The sequence below is a fragment of the Ambystoma mexicanum genome, chromosome 2p (genome assembly GCF_040938575.1).
Source record: "Ambystoma mexicanum isolate Mex_15411 chromosome 2p, UKY_AmexF1_1, whole genome shotgun sequence".
In the NCBI taxonomy this organism is placed as follows: Eukaryota; Metazoa; Chordata; class Amphibia; order Caudata; family Ambystomatidae; genus Ambystoma; species Ambystoma mexicanum.
This window is the reverse complement of record NC_090923.1, coordinates 918,418,902-918,440,334: the sequence shown is the minus strand read 5'-3', so window position 1 is coordinate 918,440,334 and position 21,433 is coordinate 918,418,902. Positions and strand designations below refer to the sequence as shown.

General features: G+C 42.6%; 1 protein-coding gene across 1 annotated transcript in view; it reads right to left on the bottom strand.

Annotated features, from left to right (window-relative positions):
- The window catches only part of LOC138566906 (cytochrome P450 2H2-like), a 370,699-nt gene that overhangs the window by 169,741 nt on the left and 179,525 nt on the right, over positions 1-21,433 (bottom strand). The window contains exons 5-6 of the mRNA XM_069644634.1: positions 3,537-3,713; positions 2,397-2,538 (exon numbers count right to left, since the gene is read on the bottom strand). Of these exons, the coding sequence (XP_069500735.1) occupies positions 2,397-2,538; positions 3,537-3,713 (319 nt within the window). The remainder of the gene's footprint in view (positions 1-2,396; positions 2,539-3,536; positions 3,714-21,433) is intronic.

Below are 21,433 nucleotides of genomic sequence, written 5' to 3'. Positions count from 1 at the left end.
TGTGACTTTAAACAGGGGATTCTGAAAAGCAGTATTTCAATGTTTCTATAGTAATTGAGTTTTCTATGCCTTGATAAAGCCCATACCTGGGTGGAACATTAGCACATGCAACCACAAGGTTAATGTTGCCTCAACTAGGAACTCAACTTACATAATACTATATCTTAATTTAATACTGGCAGCGTGTGCACTCCAAGAACAGATTTCAGACATACGTCAAACAGGTTTCACTAAGGGGGTGGGAGTCGAGGCAAATCTTCTGACTTTAACAACGCTAAAGCTCGAGACACTGAGAACAAAGCGCAAATTGTTCTTGGCTTTCATCGACATGAAGCAAGCTTTTGATAGCTTAAATAGAGGAAAGCTTTGGGTAGAATTGGTGGCCTGGAAGTGCCCGGCAAAGCTGCTCAATCCAATCATGGCACTCCATGCCCACACGTCCATGAGGGTAAGAGTGAACAATCAAGGTGAACTGTCTGATTCTATCCAAACCGCGAAAGGTCTCAAACAGGCCGCTGAACTATTCAAACTGTTCCTAGCTGATTTACCATCACACCTCGATCAAGTACACTATTTTTCTCCCAAAATAAATAATGCCTCCATAAAATGCATCATTTACGCAGATGACTTGGTACTGATGGATTTAACGCCAATTGGGCTACAACGGCTACTTACAAAACTCAACGAGTATCTTGTATCGAATGATCTTGTGATAAATCCAACCAAAACAAAGATACTCACCATAGGTAGTCTGAATCAAAAAGACAAGTCATTCAGGTGGTCAATCGACGGGGCCCCCCTCAGTGCTGTTTCTCATATAAGATACCTTGGGATACAGGTGAATAATTCACCATCTGAATATCCATGGAAACTTGATATCAGACACCGGATGTTAAAAATGGGCCTGCAAGGCGCGAAGATTAATAAAGACTACGGGAAATTTTCGCTGGCGCCGGTCTTGACATTCTATCTCCAAAAAGTAGTACCTGCGGTAGCCTTCGGTGCCGAGGCAGGGTGGACTATAGAAGAAGACACCTGGAATAGATTGGAAGGACTCTTCTGGCGGCGGATTCTGAATTTGCCGCAGTGAGCTACAATGACCATGCTACGTTACGAACTGTCTCTAAATTCATTACACTCTAGAGTGGTGTGGAAATCATTGGCGGCTCTCCGAAACATACTGGCCCCAAATCCAACGTCCACCTACAAAATTATTGCAAAAGTCAAAAATCGTCAACAAGCAGTTCTTGTACAGGCATGGGTGCATAATTTGCAACAAATCTTAGATGCCCCCAGTATAACAACCACCGAATTAATCGAGCGTCCTCAATGTGCAAAGAAAAAGTTTGAGTCCTGGAAATGGATCACCAATCAAGATAAAAGAGAGAAAATGCACTCTGCGATTGATTTGGGTCTAAACCAAAATAAGCTCAATGCTTTGCCTCGTTATCTACTCCACTGTCCTTCACAAGACCAGAGAGCCAAATTTCTAAAATTGAGAATTAATCTTCTAGAGACGAAAGACATTTTATGGCAACGACATGATAAGGCAGTGAAGGACAATCTTTGTCATTTTTGAGGGCTTGCAATTGATTCATCCAAACATCTACTAATCAGCTGTGTTGGCACTAGGAACCAACGTTCGCTGTATTTGGGGCAATACGCTCTTGCTGATGATGCTATGGATGCCTGGGGGGCTACGATAACATCGGGTAGCGATAGTAAAATGTCTTGTGATGTCGTGGACTTCATGGTATGTGTGTTAAAGGTTGCCTTTTAAAGACAGAATTTTATCTGGTAGGAGACATGATTGAATGAATCCTGAGGTAAAAAAGGGTGATTATCCGGTGTAATATGAATTGTCCTCAAGGGTATGATATTGAAATGGAATTAAATTAGAAATGTTTGAAGGGAAATAGGTTGAAACAAAAGTTTGAATTCTTCTGTTTTTGAACTGTAGTTTTTCAATAAAAAAAAGAAAATTAATAAATCATCTAATTTGATACAAACTTGTGACTGACTTTTTCCTTTGCACAGGGCCTAACTAACGCACCTCTGGTATTTTAATTACCTAAAATTTTAAAAATACCACCTAATAATGAGTTAAGATCATAAAAGGTATTTATTGCATGTGGTACAACTATCCAATATTTTCCCCTTGCAATGCTTTCCATTTACGCAATGTAGTAAATATCCCATACAGAGCCAACTCATCACCAGTTGGTATTCTAGAGACAAGTGGTATTTACAATAACACACATTTTGACTGTTTTCATCACACTCATCATGGAGCCCTAAGTGTTAAATTTTCAAATGTTCTCTGTATGTATGGTGGGCTTTCTGTTCCAAATGGAGAAACGTGTGCAATTGGGCCCTGTGCTCTGGTCCCAGCTCACCTTCCACCTCCGGGTGCTTGAGAAGGAGTAGTAATCCATAGCGCAGGGTTGTACTCGTGGACTCTGATCCACCAAAAAACAGGTCCAGGGAAGAGATGAGCAGATTTTCTGGGTAGAAGATGGAGGATGGGTCTGCTTTCTCCTGCAGACAGATGAAAGGGGGTGGAAAGGGTAAACAGTTATTTCTTTCAGGTGGATCCATTGGTTGGGCCCCCTGCAACTTCTTTTTGAAAGAGGGAACAATGTAGAACTTAATGGAAGTTTATCTTACATTTTCTCCCCAGGATTAGCCTCGAAGAATATCCCTGATTGTAAATATGGCAGGAAAACAGGGATTTTTTTTTTCTTTTCTATAAGTGCAGAGTTGGGGACCTACTCCCAAGGCATTATTTCCACGTGGCTTGCAAAGAGAGAAGTACTTGCCATCGGCTTTCAGGTTACTTTTCTCCAAAAGGACTAAGGCAAACTAACCTGCGGTGAGGACTGCACACCCTAAAGACCACTTTGTGGTTGAAACTTGTTATGTTATATTCCATTTTATACAATTTGTTAGTCATATAAAGCATTCAATTCAACTAATGCTTCATGACCATTTTTATTACGTCCTCTTGATATGCAGTTGTTTTTGATGCCAATGCATTTCGGATTTGCAGGTCCTTCATCAGGGCAAAAGTCTTGCAGGATGTGCCATACGTTTCGATAGAGACGCTCCCTGTTTAAAATGGTCATGAAGCATTAGTTTAATTGAATATTTTATACGACTAACGGATTGCATAAAACAGAATATTACATAACGAGTTTCAACCACAAAGTGGTCTTTAGGGTCTGCAGTTGTCACCACAGCCTAGTTAGCCTTAGTCCTTTTTCAAACTTCTGTTTCAGTGTCCGGCACAGAGACACTTATACAAGGGTTTGCAGCCCACTCACATAATTAAAAAGTGTTATTATCACAAATTGAGTATTGACACGTCCAGCGGTGCTCACTCACTAATCATACTATATTTTCTCCACTAGTCATGCCTTGTATTTTCATGTTCAGAGATGCCATGGTTTAAAAGGTGGGAATGAGGACAAGGCAGTAGCTATGGGACGATATAATGCATTGCATGTACCGGGACCCTGTTGCACAGTGCAACTTACCTGCTGAATCTTGATGAGGAAGGCATCAATGTAGTCTCGTGGAGACGATGGGTCCAAGGACGCCTGGTGCTCCACCATAATTTCCTCAACAAATCGCATCTGAGCTCTGTAGTTCTCAAAGAGCTGCTGGTGTGGGCCAGGGAACCGATCCAGGATGGTTGGGATCAAATTGTACACCTATGAGGCGAGAGGAAGCACAAAGTGAGAGAGTGGCAAATCAGAAGGTAGACATGCACACCATTTGAGCACATATAGTGAGTGAATGGGCAAATTTATTAAGCACCTTTGCAAAACCATTCATCATTATTATATTAACTCACCTGGCATTGAAGCACAACTCGTTTAACCCCAGAGGGCTCTCCCAGGGGTATTGGAACCCACACTTTGAACTCAGTGCTACCAGAGTATGTTCAGGTGACTGGAGGATAGTGGAGGACACTGGCAATGGGAGGCACTAATAAAAGGAAGAGCTCTACATGGTGTGGTAGTATGTTGCTAAAAGTACTGTTACAATGTATGGGAAAGTGGTGTTAAAATGGTGACAAGCAACAAAATATTTTCTAAAGAGCAAGGGGCTCATTTTGGAAAACGTGGTGCCTGCATGTGGGGGACTTCCAACACTAGCATATACATGCTGTTGAGTCTTCTGCACTACATGCAACTTGTAAATTTAATAAAAAGGAGTGCAAAATTAAAATACAAAATAAGTGCAAGCACCTTTATTCTTTCCTTTTACTCTCGGCTTTGTAAAAAAATGTATATGCTGGCTACAAATGATGCTTTGCAGATGGCTTTTACAATGGATACCTATGGATTCCATTAATTTTACACCTGCATGAAAATCTCATGCAGGTGCAAATTTAGATGGTTTTGCAGAAAGAGCAAGAAGGTGGTGGAGGCAGGGTATTTCCTCTCCTGTCTCCTACTCACGCAGAATGAGCAGAGTCCCTCAGTATTGTGCATTACCCTGCTCCCACTTGGCCGGCTCTCACTCCACCTTCCACCCACCTCACTGGAGCCTTCCATTCGCTGTGTCCCACCTCATACCTCTCCTGATCTGCTCTGTGACATACATGACATCATTTAACATGAATCAATGTTCACGTGTGCCAGGCCCGGCCCCAGCAGGGGGGCCAGTGGCGCCATGCCACCAAAAGGCCACGCACTGGCCCTCCTAGAACGGAGCCTTTGCCAGTGATGTGAAAACCCAATTTAAAGGGAGTCTGGGGGAAAGCAAGTGGAATTTCACTCTAAACATGCTGCAGCAACTTCAGTGTGATTAGCATCCTGAACGCCAGCACAGCAATAGGCCTCGCCAGGATTTGTTTGCTTGGCCTGGGCAGTAGTGTATGCCCCACAGCCATGAAAGCACACATGACCAGGGAGATGGAGGACCATTTACACCTCTAAGTGAAGTAGCACCCTTGTTCAAGCAGGCTGCCTACAACTATCTAGCAAGAGCCTGTGTTGCTTTTGCTTTTAACTGCACTGTTGATCGTACCTACATTTCCCAACATCTCAGTTACAAGGTAACTATTTTCTCAAACCTAAAATCACAAATTAATTTCTGCCATTTAAAGTATGCTTATTTTTTGTGGGAGTAAACTAGTTATTACCATCATGCTTAATAAATGGTTAACTGTATCAAACAATAAATTACAGGTGATGTTGTTTTCACACAGTATCCAGCGATATGATATATGATATGATATGGCATTTATAATGCACCTATATGCTGGAAACAAACATCGAGGGTGACTCTATATTTTTTTAAAGGCATTATCCAACACTTTCCCCACATATTCTAGCACTGGAGTTTGTTTATCTAATTGCACCCTTCCTAAAATACGGTGTTTAGTGCCTTTAAAAAGAATATCAAGTCACCCTTGGTGGTTGTACCCACGCACAGGGGAGAGTGATAGATGCAAGGCTTTGAATTAAACATTACCACTACCATTGCTCTGAGAAGCCTTCCATGCTATTCGTCTTTACCATTACAAAAGGGGACATGCCATTAGCAAATGAGCCTGGATCTGCCACCAAAAGGTGCAGTTCAACCTTAACTGCTATGCCATTAACCCTCTGAACTGGAACATAAGCCATAGCAGAATATTTTAGGCCTTGTGGTCTAGCAGTTTGGGCAGGGCTGTTCCCATTAGTGGCAGGGTGAAGGCGGATTTGCAAACAATGGCCTGGAAGGCTGACCAAAGCAATGCCAGTGGTTATGATTCATTCAGAGACTTACATCCATACCTTTTTAGGTTGGGCTGTTAGTTGTAAACCAGAGCTCTTGCACTGGAACACAGATAGGATGGATATGGGAAGTGAGTTGGGACACCCATCCTATGGGTGTGTTTGGTCATTTACAAACTCTTTGAATAACCATTGCCATGTTAATCCCTATGACATTCACACCACCTACCCACCCCTCCCTGATGAAACACACTCTACTGCGTACGATTTGAGTAAGATCTGTTACAAAGTAACACCAATGTGTGTGCTGTATAGCGCCTGCCAGTGTTATACCTGTGCATTCTTTTGAGTGTTTAGTGACTTAAATGCCACTGTAATTGAGCTCCTGGTGTAATAAAAATATCCTAAAAATGTGTTCCTGTAGCCTGGTCATTTATAAGCAATATATGTTTCATACATCTATTCCCTGCACTAGAGTCCTGTCTAAAACAGGCAATCACAAAGCAAACGTTTTGGCTTGTATATATGTATTAGACAATATATTTGCTAGGCAATGGCATCATATGGCCAGGTACTTGCACCTGTTTCTAGCTGTTTCCATCTCACAGCCAGGTAGTACCCTTATGGCAGTGCCTGGCAAATGCCTATCTCATGCATACTCAAAAGCCCAAGCTGTTGGCTTTGCCAATGTATGTTGGTTTCAGTAAGTGAAAGTGTATATGCCCAGATGTGGCTGCCTTTCTTGCTATGCCTAGGGAATCAATCATCGCTGTGCTAATCCAACAAGGTCATATGTGAACATGTCAAGGCTAGGATGACAAGTATGGCCCAATTTCAAGACGTCTTCTCATGCATGCTTACAAGTGGGGTTCTAACCATGATACAACATATCTTTGTGTGGAACCCTAGCCTGCGCTGACAGAACTTTTCATGATTCAAACTGATACGTACTGACTTGATACCCTCATACTGTTTGAGTAAACTATTAACAGAGTTTGCATGCAAACAGAATACATTATGTTTATTGTCAGTCAGTATTTAGAAGGTATTATGTGCTTGCTGGGAGCTGGGTTTTTAGGCATTGTTGTAAATGAAAATGATTTACTGTGGGATCCGACCAATGATAAGAGGGGCAGGGAACGAGAGGGGGGGGGGATTGTTCCCACCCCCCTCCCCTAATAAACATTTGCCTTTCAGAAGATTAATTATGAATATCTGGAAAATAACACAAGAGAGGAGCGTTTCCTATAATGTTGCTGATAAAGTATTAAATGTGCATATCTCTTAATCCTAAAAAGCGGCATTTAAATATTACCTGCAGAGTGCCATCAGAGGTGGATTTAACAGTCGGACAAGGGACAAATGCCCATGGTGGCCCCGCTGCTGTGCCTCTCTCCGCCCAAAGACAAATAGCCAGAGCTGCACAGGCCATCCGAGTGAGGTCTTACCGTTTTAATGTTTCTAAGCAACAGATTAAGTGAATCGAGATGGGAAATGTAACTTAATATTGTTGTGGAACTATTTTCTTAAAATTATGCAAGATTTTAATAAACTCTTCAACTGTGATTGTTGGGTGATTACAAACTATGGGGTACAGAATAAGATGTGTGAAACAATGACCTTGAAATGCGTTTCAGTTCACTTTGTGTCTGTATGAGATTTCTCATTAACAGCATGCTAGAACGTGTCAGGATGCGGAAAATATAGCTACCCTCATAGGGGGTCATTTTCCAAGTCAAGCGGAGTAGAAAAAGTGATGCTAAAACATTTACCGATACTTTTCATGTGGTGCATGTTTTTGTATGGTTTGGCAGGCGATTTTGGAGAGATCCGATTTAACACAGGCCCCTGCCAAATCTGATCGGTTTTCCTACAGCATTGTATATTTATGCTGGTGGAAAACCAATGGATTCCCATAAAAACCACCTGACCTATATACACCATGTAAATGACGACAGTTTCCCATGAAATCCATTGTAGATGGCTGCCACAATCCTTAATTGTTTGAGGGATTTACACTTTTTCAGACACGTAATGGAAAAATTAAGCACAAAGGCGATTTTGCCTGTGTTTTATTATTTACCTTTCCAGTACTTGGTGTAAACCATTAAAATTGCATGAAGGGGCCTTTTTGCAACCATGTGCAAACAGGAATGGTCCAACCCCTCTGTCCAATTCAGGATTAAAAACAAAATGACCCCTTAATCCTTTTCATCAACACATTTCTATAGTGATATATACATTGTCAAGTTGATTTATCATGTCACTTGTGAATTTTTAAAGTAATATGCATACAATTGAATATGCTATTATGTATTCAAAACCAAACTTCAGTGCATATTTGTACCAACCTGAGCTGGGAAGATGCGTGGTCAAGCACCTAAATGAAAGGTTATTCTCAAATCCTGGCTTTACCACTTAACCCAAGTGTATGATCATGGACACATCATTCAATGTCACTGTGCCATACCTGCCAACATTTGGTGCCCCTAGAAGTGATTCAGTTTGCAGTGAAATCTATTCCAAAAAAAATAGATGGGCAATGCAGGTGTCAGGGGCCGCCAAGAAGGTTTATGGTCATTGCATCGAATTCCTTGCATCGACATGCATTTGCATCACATTTTTTCCATCTAAAAAATGTGCATCAAATGCATTTTTTTCTTTTTTGTGGGGGCGAGGGGTCCTCCCCAACCCCTGTGTTTTACCCTTTATAATGCACCTAAACAAAAATTAACCCTTTACCCCCCAAACATATGCATTCGATGGAAATTCTTTAGAAGGAAAAGTTTCGATGCAATGGCATTAGATGCAATGACCAGATACCCGCCAAGAAGATACACATACATCTTTCTTTGGAAAATAGAAGGCTGCACTTATGGAACTAAATTGCGACATTCAACAGAAAATCAAAGCAAACACGTCAAACAAGATGTCATCATGGACAATTGCCTATTATAAACAGTATGTACCAGACAATGACATATAGGCCCCCTCATCCCTGCCATGCCTACCCTGGAGCTATACCAGGAGGCCAGAAACCCCTTAACCTGCACCGTCTGTCTGCTGAACCTGCACCTCGTGCACAGGCTCTCTTTACTGCATGCTAGCACTCCCTTACACGCTCAACTCAATTAAAATGTGTTGCAAAAATTCAACAAAGAATGTAATTTTGTGCTGCAAAATGTCATTTTACAAGAAATAAAATGTCAATTTCCTTGCTTCAGTATTCTGGATGAGGTTCTGTGTTTCACAAAAAGATGGTGGGACCACAAGAACCTCCTCTGTGGTCTGCTGGGAGTAGCCACTGTGTTCAGGGAGGCACTGTTGAGAGAACACCATCTGAGATTGAATAAGTACTGGGGACTTCATTGTCGTCTGTCACAGGGCAGTAGTGGTCAGGGGGAGCTCATGGAAAGTGGAGGAGGAGTGGATACAATAAAAAGGGAAGAGCAGATGGGAAAGGAAGGGAAGATAGGTAAAGTGATGTTGCCACACTATTTTGCTTGCTTCTTCTCTCTATTGTTTGTATAATAATGTATAGCATTTTTAATAAAAACACATAAATAACATTTGTTCTTAGGGCATGATCAATTGTGATTCACGTCTCAGGCTCTTGTTCAGGGGACTGCAGTATTCAGCTATTCATTTTTCATGCTTTGACAATAGCTTTTCTTATGGAGAAGAGGGAATGGAGGAAGCTGACGTGAGTAGCGAATTTCAATTTGGAAAGGCTACTGTAGGCTACTGGAGAGCATTTGATTTTGAAAGGCATGCATGTATGGAGGGGGAGAGCAGATTTCCCACTAGAACAAATCAAGTGATCCTGGGGAAATCACTTTGTCACAAAACTACTTAAAGCATGGAACATTTGTTGCACTAGTGGCAGCCATTAACTACTCTCAACTTAAGCTCTACCCCCATACCCGGCCTACCAAGGGCCCTCTGTCAGTCTTGCCCATGAATCCGTTTTCCTTAATGCTGCCACTGAGTGCAATCCTAACAAGCATCCTGATCAGACATTCAAGTATTCTTAGGGGTAAGTGTCTCGCCCCTGTTCCTAACAACCTGGGTTTGAATCCAGGCTGCTTAAAGCAGTCCAATAGACTCAACCAATTGAAGGATGCCAATGGATTGTTCCGGATCCAGGACTTTTTTTTGTTTTGTTGCTGGATCATGCATCTGGAAAATCTGGCTCAATGTGTTTAGGGTGCTCTTACACCCACACTGTAAGGGGGGCATGGTATCACAAGTATGACACTGACATAAGAGGTACACGTTTTAAAACCTTTATTCAATTTTCGGGGTTTAGAAAAACTCCTGCTTTGCCCTATAGCTATGATGGGAGTAGTCTCTACCATCAAATAATAAAGAAAACACAGTACTAGTCCGTCTCTGTCACATCAAAATGGTCTATGCTAACAAAACCGAATGCCTGACCTATCTCTTAAACAAAACGTGTGTAAAGGGGAATATTTATGCAAAGGAAAATCAGTGATGTAACATAAAGGATCAAAGTGACTGAGGCCGCGCTCCTCCCCACGTTGGACGGCACGGAGTAAGGTGGTCCCCGTAGACAGGATGACACACTCTGGCTCAGGTTATCAAAACAAAAGGCAGTTCAAAACGTGGATCAAAGCCCGTCTGGCCTTCCACTGTAAAATCACTTATTCCAGCATTCCAAAAGTTCTTTCACAGTTCAACTAAAAGTTCATGTAGGTCTCCCTCCGTCGGGCTCGGTCCTCTCAAAGCTTTAACAGTTCACATAGGTCCCCCTCAGCCGGCCTCAGTCCTTTCACTGATGTCGAACACTTTTGAATGTGTAAGGCTTTTACTATAGACCTCCACAGGACCACTTCGACTTTCTCTTCAAGCTCACACTCTCATGTTATTTGACCCAGTGTCTCTTGGTCTTGGTAGTTCAGCACAAAAGGTTCAAAAATCTTTCTCTTAAGCATTAACTTTTCACTTCCCCTTTTGCCGGGAGTTAATCTTGACCATTATGCATTTCAGAGTTTGTTCTCTTTGCTGCTTTCTACCAAAACATTTCACATTTTGCAGAGACTTTCGAGTGGGTTACTTCCTTTCGCCAGACCACTCTACTACTCTGTATCACTGGCTTCACAGTTATCAGCTATTTAAAAGTTCATCAATGGTTTGCTTTCTTTCGCGTCTCATCAGCATGTGCGCAACCTTCACTTGCGAGATGCACGGTTGCAGCTTTAATCTTTCCTTCACATAAACCGGCCTTTCATGTCTTTCACTAACTCACCAGTTGTGCGCGTTTCTTTCTTGACTCTCCGGCTTTGATTAACGAGTCGAGGTTAATACCACAGGCTTGGCCTGGCCTCCCTAACTCTGTCGTTCACCCAGGAGGGTCACTGGCATCCTTGAAACACAATGCAGGTTTATTCTTGTCTGCGATTTGGCTTTCTCCACGTCTCCTTCATGGCTTCCCGGAGGCAATGACCTCCTGCAGGGAACTTCAGGGTTTCTCTACCCTTCGCTCTAGTCCCTCGATCGGTCATCCTGCTCCAGTAGGTTTGCCTTCGCCCTGGGAGATCTGCTCCTTCTCGTGTTCCACCTTGCTCAGAGTGTGTCTCTATGTTCCGCCTTTTATCTGTGTGGGGAGAGCTAATGGGTATCAGATGTATGTAATTACAGTCAAGTGCCTGACTTTGTCTGACCCGATTAGTGGGACATGTCCAAGGGGATGTGTAAGGGTTAGCCTATTTACTCTGTCGCCCTCTTCCTCTGCCCAGTGTTTGTGCAGAAAGGGGGAGGGTTGGGGCATTGGAGAATCCTATCAAATAGGATCGGGCATGGGTACAGGAAAGGGGGGAATACCACATCTCACCATTGGTTGCCCCACCCCCATTCCCCGAAGAGCCCTCACCCAGGTGATCCTCCCGCACTGATCCACCCCAGGGTCTGCATCCAAAGGTGATGGCCATGCCCTGGTCACCTGAGAGAGAGATTCCTGGGGACTAGTAGGTGAGACACCCTTTGGTTTCTCACACACACCCACTGGAAATTGTCCCCCCTGATCACAAACAGGGCCCACCCAGATGAAAATTCCTGTAGCCAGGCCTGGCGTGTGCATAGGATGCATTTGCAGTGCAAACCCTAGTTGGGATGGAACCCTATGTGGTGGTTGCTAGTATGTCAGAACTGTGCTACTCCATGCATAAAGCTTAGGGCGCCAGGCACGGACTGGCTATAATGGAAGCTTAGGAAAACCGTCCCTCAAACGGCATCCCAACAATAACCTAGCTCGACATTCTCAAAAAATATAGTTACGGATGGCCTGGTGCATGACTCTGTTATTCCAGTACTTAGCATGGAGTAAGAGATACCAGATCAACTTTATTCCTAATCAGATGCAAAGAATACCATCATGTTCAATGTCCAGAAGTGCCACACAATGCCCTAGAAGTGTGAATGGCACCAGCTATAAAAACAGCCGGATCATTCTTTCTGTAAAGAAGCGGCATAAGATGGGACTTAAATTACTTGGTTTTCAATGAAGGTAAGAAAAATGAAATGTAATTTACTCGTAGGTCACATTAATTGGTACACATATATTTCCTCAGGATATTTTATCTTTTGAGATGAAATAAAAATCATAATTTTCCAATTTTGGCCATATTTTACAGGGTTTCATATGATGTATTTAACTGGCTGTGATGACCTGGCATAAATCAATATAATTTTTGCCAAGGAGTGTTTTGTGATCATTTGTTGATCTTTCTAACAAAAATTACTTGGAAATCATCACTGAACCATTTGAAAAGCAATGTCTGGTAAGTAAAATCGGGATAGCTATACACGTGGTACTACACAGGTCCATGAAATGGCAAAGCCTGTGCTGTAAAAAGAAAAAGCATTATTATGGGCAGTCTGAAGATGTTGAAAGCCATGACACTTGATCAGTTTGGCAGTCCTTTATATATATATATATATATATATATATATATATATATATATATATATATATATATATATTGTAGCAGCCCTCCAGTTATGGTTAAGTTGCTCAACCAGTAGGAAGAACACTTTTTGGGCGGCTTATAACTTCGTCCCCCCTGGACGAATCCTCATGAAGTTTGGTGAAGTTCCGTCCATGGGGGGCAAAGTTATAGGAGGGTCCCAAAATGTGTGGTTTTTCCCATAGATGGAATGGAAATATATTTTTGCTCATGCCTACAGCAAAACCGCTGGATGGATTTCTTTGCGGCAGGAGCGGCGGCTTCATCCCGAAAGCATGCTTTTGTAAATTTGGTGTAAATCCGTCCAGTTGTTCTTTTTAAAAGGGCCAAAATGTAGTTCCAAAAAAATATGCAATAGCTGTATTAGGTCCACAGACAGACATCCGATTGGTCCAGAGGGCATTGTGATGTTCCTGGTCATCGGACGTGCCCACCGATTGAATGATGAAAAGCGTAGCGTAAGGGGCATCATATTTTTTGAAACGCCACCTTGTTGGATTCGCGGATAGCCACCATTGTCCGCGAACATCACAGTAAAAATATGTTAAAAAACACAACATTGCACTAAATGATGAAACAATCTATGGGGAGGTGACGGGTGATGAGGATGAGATATGGCCATAAAAAGCTCAAAAAAGAGTGTTATTCATCTCCAAAGTCCACGACCAGTCCGGATGCCCGGGCCATTCCTGTGTAGTTCACGGACGTCTGATATGTTCTGCAGCGTGCATGCCTATTTTTAAATTACAGGGTTGATGAAAAGCAGTTTTTATAACTTTGACGCCACTCAATGAAACTGCATGAAAACTTGAAATTTAATTCTAGACCTGACTCTGAATGGTCCTGCAAAGTTTGGTGCTGTATTGCCAAGAGGGAACACAATTAGAAGGGGGGGTCCCAAAATATTTTAAAGGCTTATAAATCTGGTGCCATTTGATGAATCTGTGCATAAATTTGCAAAAAGACTTTAGACCTAGATATTGTTTTTTCCAAAGTTTGGTGAGGTTTTGTCAAGAGCGGGCAAAATTAGAGGGGGGGGTCTCAACATTTTATTATAATTTTGTTTCCGTTTGACGAATGTGTACAAAGGTTTTCAGAAAGATTATAGACCAAACCTTGAATGTTTGTGCAAAGTGTAAATGGATTTTGTCAAGTGGGGGTTAAGTTATATGACTATTTTAAGTACGTACATTTTGACACTTTTCATATAATAAAACATGGGCGAATTTGCAGTAAACACGTGCAAGGAGCACCTGAAAGCATGGTTTTGCAAATGTGTCTTTGTTTTATTTTTTTTAAAGTGTCATATTGTAGATATAATAAATAGTGATATACCTTTAGTGACTGAGGTATAGCCTGGGATTGCAGCAAATATGTACGGGGAGGATCAGCAAGAGCTTCCAAGCATGGTTTTGCAAATATATCCTGTGTTTTATTTTTTGAAAGTGTGAAAATGTAAGCAAACTACACAGTAATATAGCATTAGTGTCTGGGCAATGGGCCTGGCTGTCAGCAAGGAGAAATGTGTACTGTGATTTGCTTACTGGGGCATGCGGCACAGCTGGAGCGGTAGGTTTGAATATTCGGCTTGCAGTTACAGCCTGAAGTGGTGGACTAGATTACAACAAATTTGCGCGATGAGCATCAGCAAGGACCTGAAAGCATGTTTTTGGAAATATGTCTTGTGTTTTATTTTTCCAAAGTGTAAGAATCTAAGTACAAAAACTAGCGATATCAATTTGGTGTCTGGGTAGTGGGCCTGGTCGGCGGCAAACGCAAATGTGTACTCCGATTTGCTGATTGGGGAATGCGGCATGGCCGAAGCCTATGCCGGATGGATTTGGAGACTGGCCATGGCTTCAAGCTATGAGCACTGGCCATTGGTTACATTATTAGTGTATACTGGACAGTGTTCTCGAAGTGCTAAGACCTCGATCGTGCTCTTTTTCACCTCTTCCATTCTGTCAGGCCCTCCTGGACATTCTGGGGCCCTTTGTTGCTCTCTGGGGCTCTCTGTTACACTCTGAGACCCTCTGGCATTTCAGCAAAAGCAATTCAAGCAGCAGGCAAGGAGGCAGAGTCAGGTTCATCAGGTTTAATTTCATGCCAGGCTGACACAGATCACAAACAGCATCGTTATCAAATACACAAACCCCTCTACCAACTGAAAATGGAGCTCCCTTTTATATCTGTCAGAGAAAAAGGATTCAAACCCCCCACCTTTTCTAAACATGTCTAGGCAAAGTTCTCCGACGACGACATTCATGCGCAAGGCAATTATTTCTTATCTGTTTAAACCTTAAAAATGAAATACATTCTGGCACCCATCGTAGGTCTTTCCCGGTCACTCTACCCCAAATATGGTAATGCAGCTGATTCCCTTAGGTAAATTTTCAGACACAGCCCAATTAACTGTCTGGTTTCAGCGCTTATCTGGTTTTTCGCAGGCCACTGCGACCTTGAATTGTTCAACTCTGGGTTGACTATGCTGCCACTGTCTGTAGCGAGTCAAATATATTATTTTACTTATATAAAGGCATTGTCAGTTAAAGGCATTGTTGGTTATATAAATGGCAGAGTTCTTTTCTGTCTGGGTATAGGAAAAAACTTATATCATTTTCCTACTCAATTTCATGCTATGCATTCTGTACCTTGCCTACTTACTAAACCATGATAAAAGCATTTTCGACCTTATACACATAACACTATTAAAGGTACTAATGTCTTTTAACCCTGTGAGTCTATTTTCACACATTTACCATACTAAATCATTCCATACAAATTTCTCTGCTTGGCTTTAGGGGGGGGTTGCCCACTACTGCATTCAGTTGTTGGTACCTCATCTTCATTTCAGCACCTTCATTACAACAGTGAGCTAGGATGCAGCGTAGGTGCAGTGAATAATAGGGGTGGTTTGGTGGGGCTGGGATCATGGTCGAGCCTTATGTTGTAGACAGTTGAACGATGATTTGCATCCCCAACATGCACTGCCGATAACGACAGACATAAGTATGTGTTGCAAAAAATATGTTTCTTAAAGGAGGTTTATAGTTTTTTGGTCTATATGAATTATTAATAACTTATACAAAGTGATGTAAGATCATGAAACATTATCACTTATAAAAGCCTATTAAATTGACAGAAAAACCTTTGGTAATGGGACGTTACGGTAAAGATGCATCCAACCCTTGGCACTACTCTGTTCCAGTAGTTAGCCAGAGGGATGCCACCTGGGCATCCCTTGGCACTTTCCACCTGGGTTGTCGTGAGCACTTGCCCATCCATACTGCCCCTTCTATTTATGCACTTCTCTCACTGCACAATGCATATGTGTGTTTATAGGAGCACTGTGTATAATTTGTTTGTATAAGTAACGGAAATGCAGATGCAAAAGATTTGTAGATGATTGTTAAGTGGTAATTGGTGCGTGGAAGCTTAATATGTTCATAGGGTTATATTTACTGTTTTTGGAAGTGATTGGTGGATGGATGTGTGACTGTTTGAAAACAGGCATTGAGGGAGTGTTACAAATATAAAATTAAAAAGGCAGAAGGGCTGCTCTGTGAGATGTTGTGTACGTGCATCCGGGTCTTTTAATGATCCATGGCCTGCAAAGGGGACTGTGGAGACCAGGGATAGTTATAAAGGTCCATCAATTATGATCCTTATTATATGCTAGAGAAAAGTATTTGGGACAGAAAAATGTGTCTGGCCTTTTATATTTTTCTCTAGTATACAATTGAGCATTATTTGCCTAATACAAAATGCTAATGGGAATGTTGGAGAATCTTATTGAATCTAACTACTTTACTGAGATATGTAAAGTAGATGGAGTCTATCAGATTTTTTTTTTTTAGTCCTATATTTTAACTGTGAAAGGTGGTTCCTATAGGAGCCTTTTTTGGTGGTGTTTTGGGTTTTTGCGGTAGAGGTCAGAAAGTAAGGTGGGGAGTGAAATGAGGGAAGAGGCACCAACCACAAATATGGAGGGACAGGTGGACAGGGGAAGATATTACGCGTGTGTTACATCTAAGGTAGGGGGCAGTGTTTCTCATGCTCCTTGATTACAGCTTCAAAAGCACTTGTAAATTGCTCCCCCCTGCAGAGTGATGTGTTGCAGTATGTACAGGGCAGAGCAGAGTACTGTTGTCTTCGAGAGATATGCCCGTTGCCAGCTGCAGTGATTTCGGGCAGCATAAAGGAGCAACGGCGCGTGAACAGGTGTGGCATATTGTCTGTGGGTGCGGTTGGTGTTGGGAGCAGGACGGCGGAGCACTAAAGGAATCCATGAATGGCGGAGCGCTGCAGGAATCCAGGACAGGCTGACCTTTGAAACTGCAGGCACTCGCTTTCATATGAACAGCGGGCAGGCTGGCGGCTGATCACTGCGTGCTACATTCACTCCAAGGAGTCCCGCGGGGCTCTCAGAGTTCAGATAAGTGCTCATTACATTGCAGGGTGGGGGCCAAGTTCATTCAGTGCGGTCACCGGCATCGAGTAGTTATGACTGCAATAGTACTACGCCAAAAGCCTGGGTGTTACTTCAGCTGGGGAAACCACAGAGCTGTTTATGCCAGAATGTATGGCTAATAACGAGTGCTGCTAACTCATTGTTATAAGGATATATGGTATAGCCTTCATGTGAAGCAGCTTATGTTCCCTTTCCAGGAGCGTGATTGCAGGGAAGAGAAGTTTATGTATTTATGTTTTGCTTGAAGCTTGCCCAACGGGCCATGTGTTTTGTGCCTGATATATGGGAGATACCCCCACTGTCCGGTGTTCATTCTGCTTGCTATGACATGTGTTTGTTATGATACACTGTGTTTGTTTATGCTCCATGTTCACGCGTATTAAGGTGTGTTTATGTACTGTCTGGATGTACTTCTGTTCAGCAGGTTATTCAAGTGTCAATAGGCAGGTATCAGATAGGGAGGGTATTTTCCTGGTGCTTCCCCCTTCCTATCCAATTTAGGAGTTCCCTAACCCTTTTTCCGGTGTTCCTAACTCCCCTACTTCATCCACAACCCCTCCCTAACTCCTCTTCCCGCCATTGGCTGCCATGTGGTGTCCTGTGTACTAAATTCAGGCGCCTGTGCCAACCACGGTGGGAGGGTCGAATTAATTCGGCTTCTGTTGTTCGGAGGAGAGTGTCGATTTCTCTCCTCCATTATTGTGTGTATTTGACAGCCAATGATCTTTGTCTGAATGCCAGCAAGATTGAGATCCTCCTCATTGGCACACCTTCACCATCCTTCCCCCTTCACACTCTGGCCGGCCTCCCTTGGCCCTCCTTCTACCCCCACATGCGAGGCTAAGAACCTCAGGGTCATCTTTGACTCCACACTTTCCTTCTCCACCCATATCTCTGAGGTCTCTAAAAAGTCAAACTTCCTACTGCACCTCCTCAGAGGTACTCTGCCTTTCCTCTCCTTCCCCCAGAAGCTCACTGTCTCCCAAGATCTGGTTCTCTCTAGGTTGGACTATTGTAACAGCTCTTTCTAAATCTACCTGCCTCTACTCTCCGCCCTCTACAACTAATCCAGAATAGGACTGCAAGACTTGCCCTGGGCCTCAAGCCCTGGGATCGTATCTCTAAAGCTCTGAAATCTCTCCATTGGCTCCCAGTGGATGCAAGGATTAAATTCAAAACCCTCTGATTTGTCCACAAGGCTTTCTCGGGCCTGGGTCCAAAATTCCTTCAGCTATCCCTCCACAAATACCTCCCCTCTCGAGCTCTTTGCTCCTCTACCTCTAACTCCCTCCGGGTCGGTCGTTTTTCAAAGAAACAAGCTGGGGGTAGATCTCTGTCTTCGGCTGGTGCCTCTCTCTGGAACAGCCTTCCTGCCACTCTAAAACTTGAGAAGAACCATCTACGGTTCCTGGAAGCACCTCAAGACCTTCATCTTTGCTTCTGCCTTCGCTTCTCCTCTCCCCTGCTGATCTTCTCTCTCTTGGCACAGTGCACCGGGCCACCCTCTTTCCCCTTTCCCCTGGCCCAGGTACCTGCTCACCCTGCCACCCTCCTGCACAGCCTTCTGGCCACCCCTTGCACTGGGGACTGTATCTGTACCCGTACAGTCCCCCACCCCCATTTTCTTTTTTTTCTGCACTTATCAGACTCCCCCAGTCTGCTGCCATAAACACAGCACTTGCTACGGGCTGGCTGCACTACCACTGTTTATTGCCTCTATTATCTATTTATTTTTATGTATTATTATTTATCTGTTCTCCTCTGCTCCACACTTTCCACTCTGCCCTTTCCATGCACTTTTCCCCTTTCCCATGCACTTGCGCATTCTCAATGTCACTGGGCCTAGTAAGATCGTTGTTTCTCCCCTGTTCCCTTCCCTTGCCTTGTTGCGTTCTGAAACCTTGTGTACGAGCGTGATACAAATTAAATATCATGTCATATCATATCATAACATTCCCATTAGCATTTTCTACTATGCTAATAGAAATAATGAACAATTGCATACTAGAGAAAAAGAAAAAAGCACAGAACCACATTTCTGTCTGAAATTATTCTCTCTAGTATACAATAAACACCATGATCCATTGCCGTTTATAACTATCCAGTCTCCGCATTCCCCTGTCTAGCCTGTGCCTTATTACAAAATCCGGATTGCACATGCACACCATCACACAAACCAGCCCTTCTACTCTTTTTACTGTTATGTTTGTAACACTCCCTCATTACCTGCTTTAAACCATTCACACATATATCCACCAATAACTTTAAAAAACTCTACATATAGCCTATCAACATATTAAACTTCCACCCACCAATTACCACTTAACAATGTTCTACAAATCGTTTGCAGTTAAATTTCCCATACATATACCAAAAAATGTTACATAGTGCTCTTATAATTGCACATATGCATTGTGCAGTGACAGAAGTGCATACATAAAAGGGGCAGTATGGATGGACAAGTGCTCATGGGAGCCCAGTAGGGAAGTGACAAAGGATCCCAAGATGGGAGGCCACTTGCTAACTGCTTGGGCAGAGAAGTCCCAAGGGTGGGGCACATCCTAAACCATAGCGTCCCTTTTACCAGATGCTCAAGTGGAGAGCACACGCGGGTGGACAGAGTCCACCCACTTTTTTCAGAGGGTGGACTCAGTCCCCCCTGGGTACTTTAGAAGTCTTGTTTAAAATGAGAACATTTTACTATCTTTTTTGAATGTATGCTGAGCTGGGGATTCGTACTGCTGTCACCAGGCTCACAAGCCAGGCACTTCACCACTACACCATATAACCTGATATCAAACACAGTACATCTAAAGTTGAAATGACATATTTCACGACTGCATGTTCCAGGGCAAACATTGGTATTAATTCTTGGATTTAAAAACATACACACCTTTTAACATTTTTAAACACTATTAGAAGAAAATATCCTCTCTCTGTTTTTGGTGGGTGTTGATTTCATGAAAGGCAAATGCCATTCATCCTGTGAAATTTGTATGTTTATGGAAAGCCAGTTAAATGAAATGTGCATATGTCACCTTGATATGCTAATTTCTGGTGATGTCACACCTCACTGCGTATGTTAAAGAGCCCCCCATTTTTTTGTTAGGACTTGACCCCTACCTTTAACAGAGTATTTTCTGTCAAATGAATAGTTTTTTATATATGAACATTTTTCATAATGTTACATCACTGTATCCAAGTTCTTAATAATTTCTTTTTCAATATAAGAACTATAAACCTCCTTTCACAAATATATTTTTTGCAATGCATACTTATGTGAGTCGTGATCAGCAGAGCATACCCCAATAGGCAAATCAGAGTAGACATTTGTCCTTGTCCTTGTATATCACTATTTTTTGTACTTACATTTCGACAATTTCAAAAAATTAAAACACAGGACAGATTAACAAAAGGATCCTTTCCTGATGCTCCTCGCGCAACTTTGATTTTTTTACCCCATTTAAACCTACAGCTTCGGCCATCCCGCATGTCCGCAACTTTGCTGCAATCCCGTCCAGCACTCCGGGCTGCAGCCACAAGAAGATTTCTTTTCCCCATTTATACCTACAGCTTCGGCCATGCCACATTCCCCAATAAGTAAATCAAGGTAGGCATTTGTCTTTGCTGAGGGCCAGGCCCATTGTCCATGCACCAAACGTTTATCACTATTTGTTGTGCCACTGCTCACGGCAGAAAAGTTATATCACTATTTTTCGTACTTGTGTTTCCACATTTTCAAAAAATACAAAATGGGACAGATTTGAAAAGCATCCTTTTAGGTCCTTGCTGAAGCTCCTTGCGCAAGTTTGCTGCCATCCCATCTAGCACTCTAGACAGCAGCCACAATCAGAATTTCTTTTCCCATTTCAACCTAGAGCTTCAGCCATGCTGCATGTCCCAATAAGTAACTCAGAGTAGGCATTCGTCCTTGCCAAGGGGCAGGGCCATTGTCCATGCTCCAAAGTTATATCACTATTTTTTGTGCTTACATTTGGAAACTTTGGAAAAATAAAATACAAAAACAGATTTGCAAAACCATACTTTCTGGTCCTTGCAGATGCTCCTCACGCAGGTTTGTTGTCATTCAGTACAGCACTTCAGGCTGTAGCCGCAAGCAAAATATTTCTTCCCATTCAAACCTACAGTTCGGCCATGCTGCATGCCCCATTAATCAAATCAGAATACACAATTATCAAGTAATTGCAGGGCGGTAGAATGAGTAGATCAATGCACTTCATTTAGTA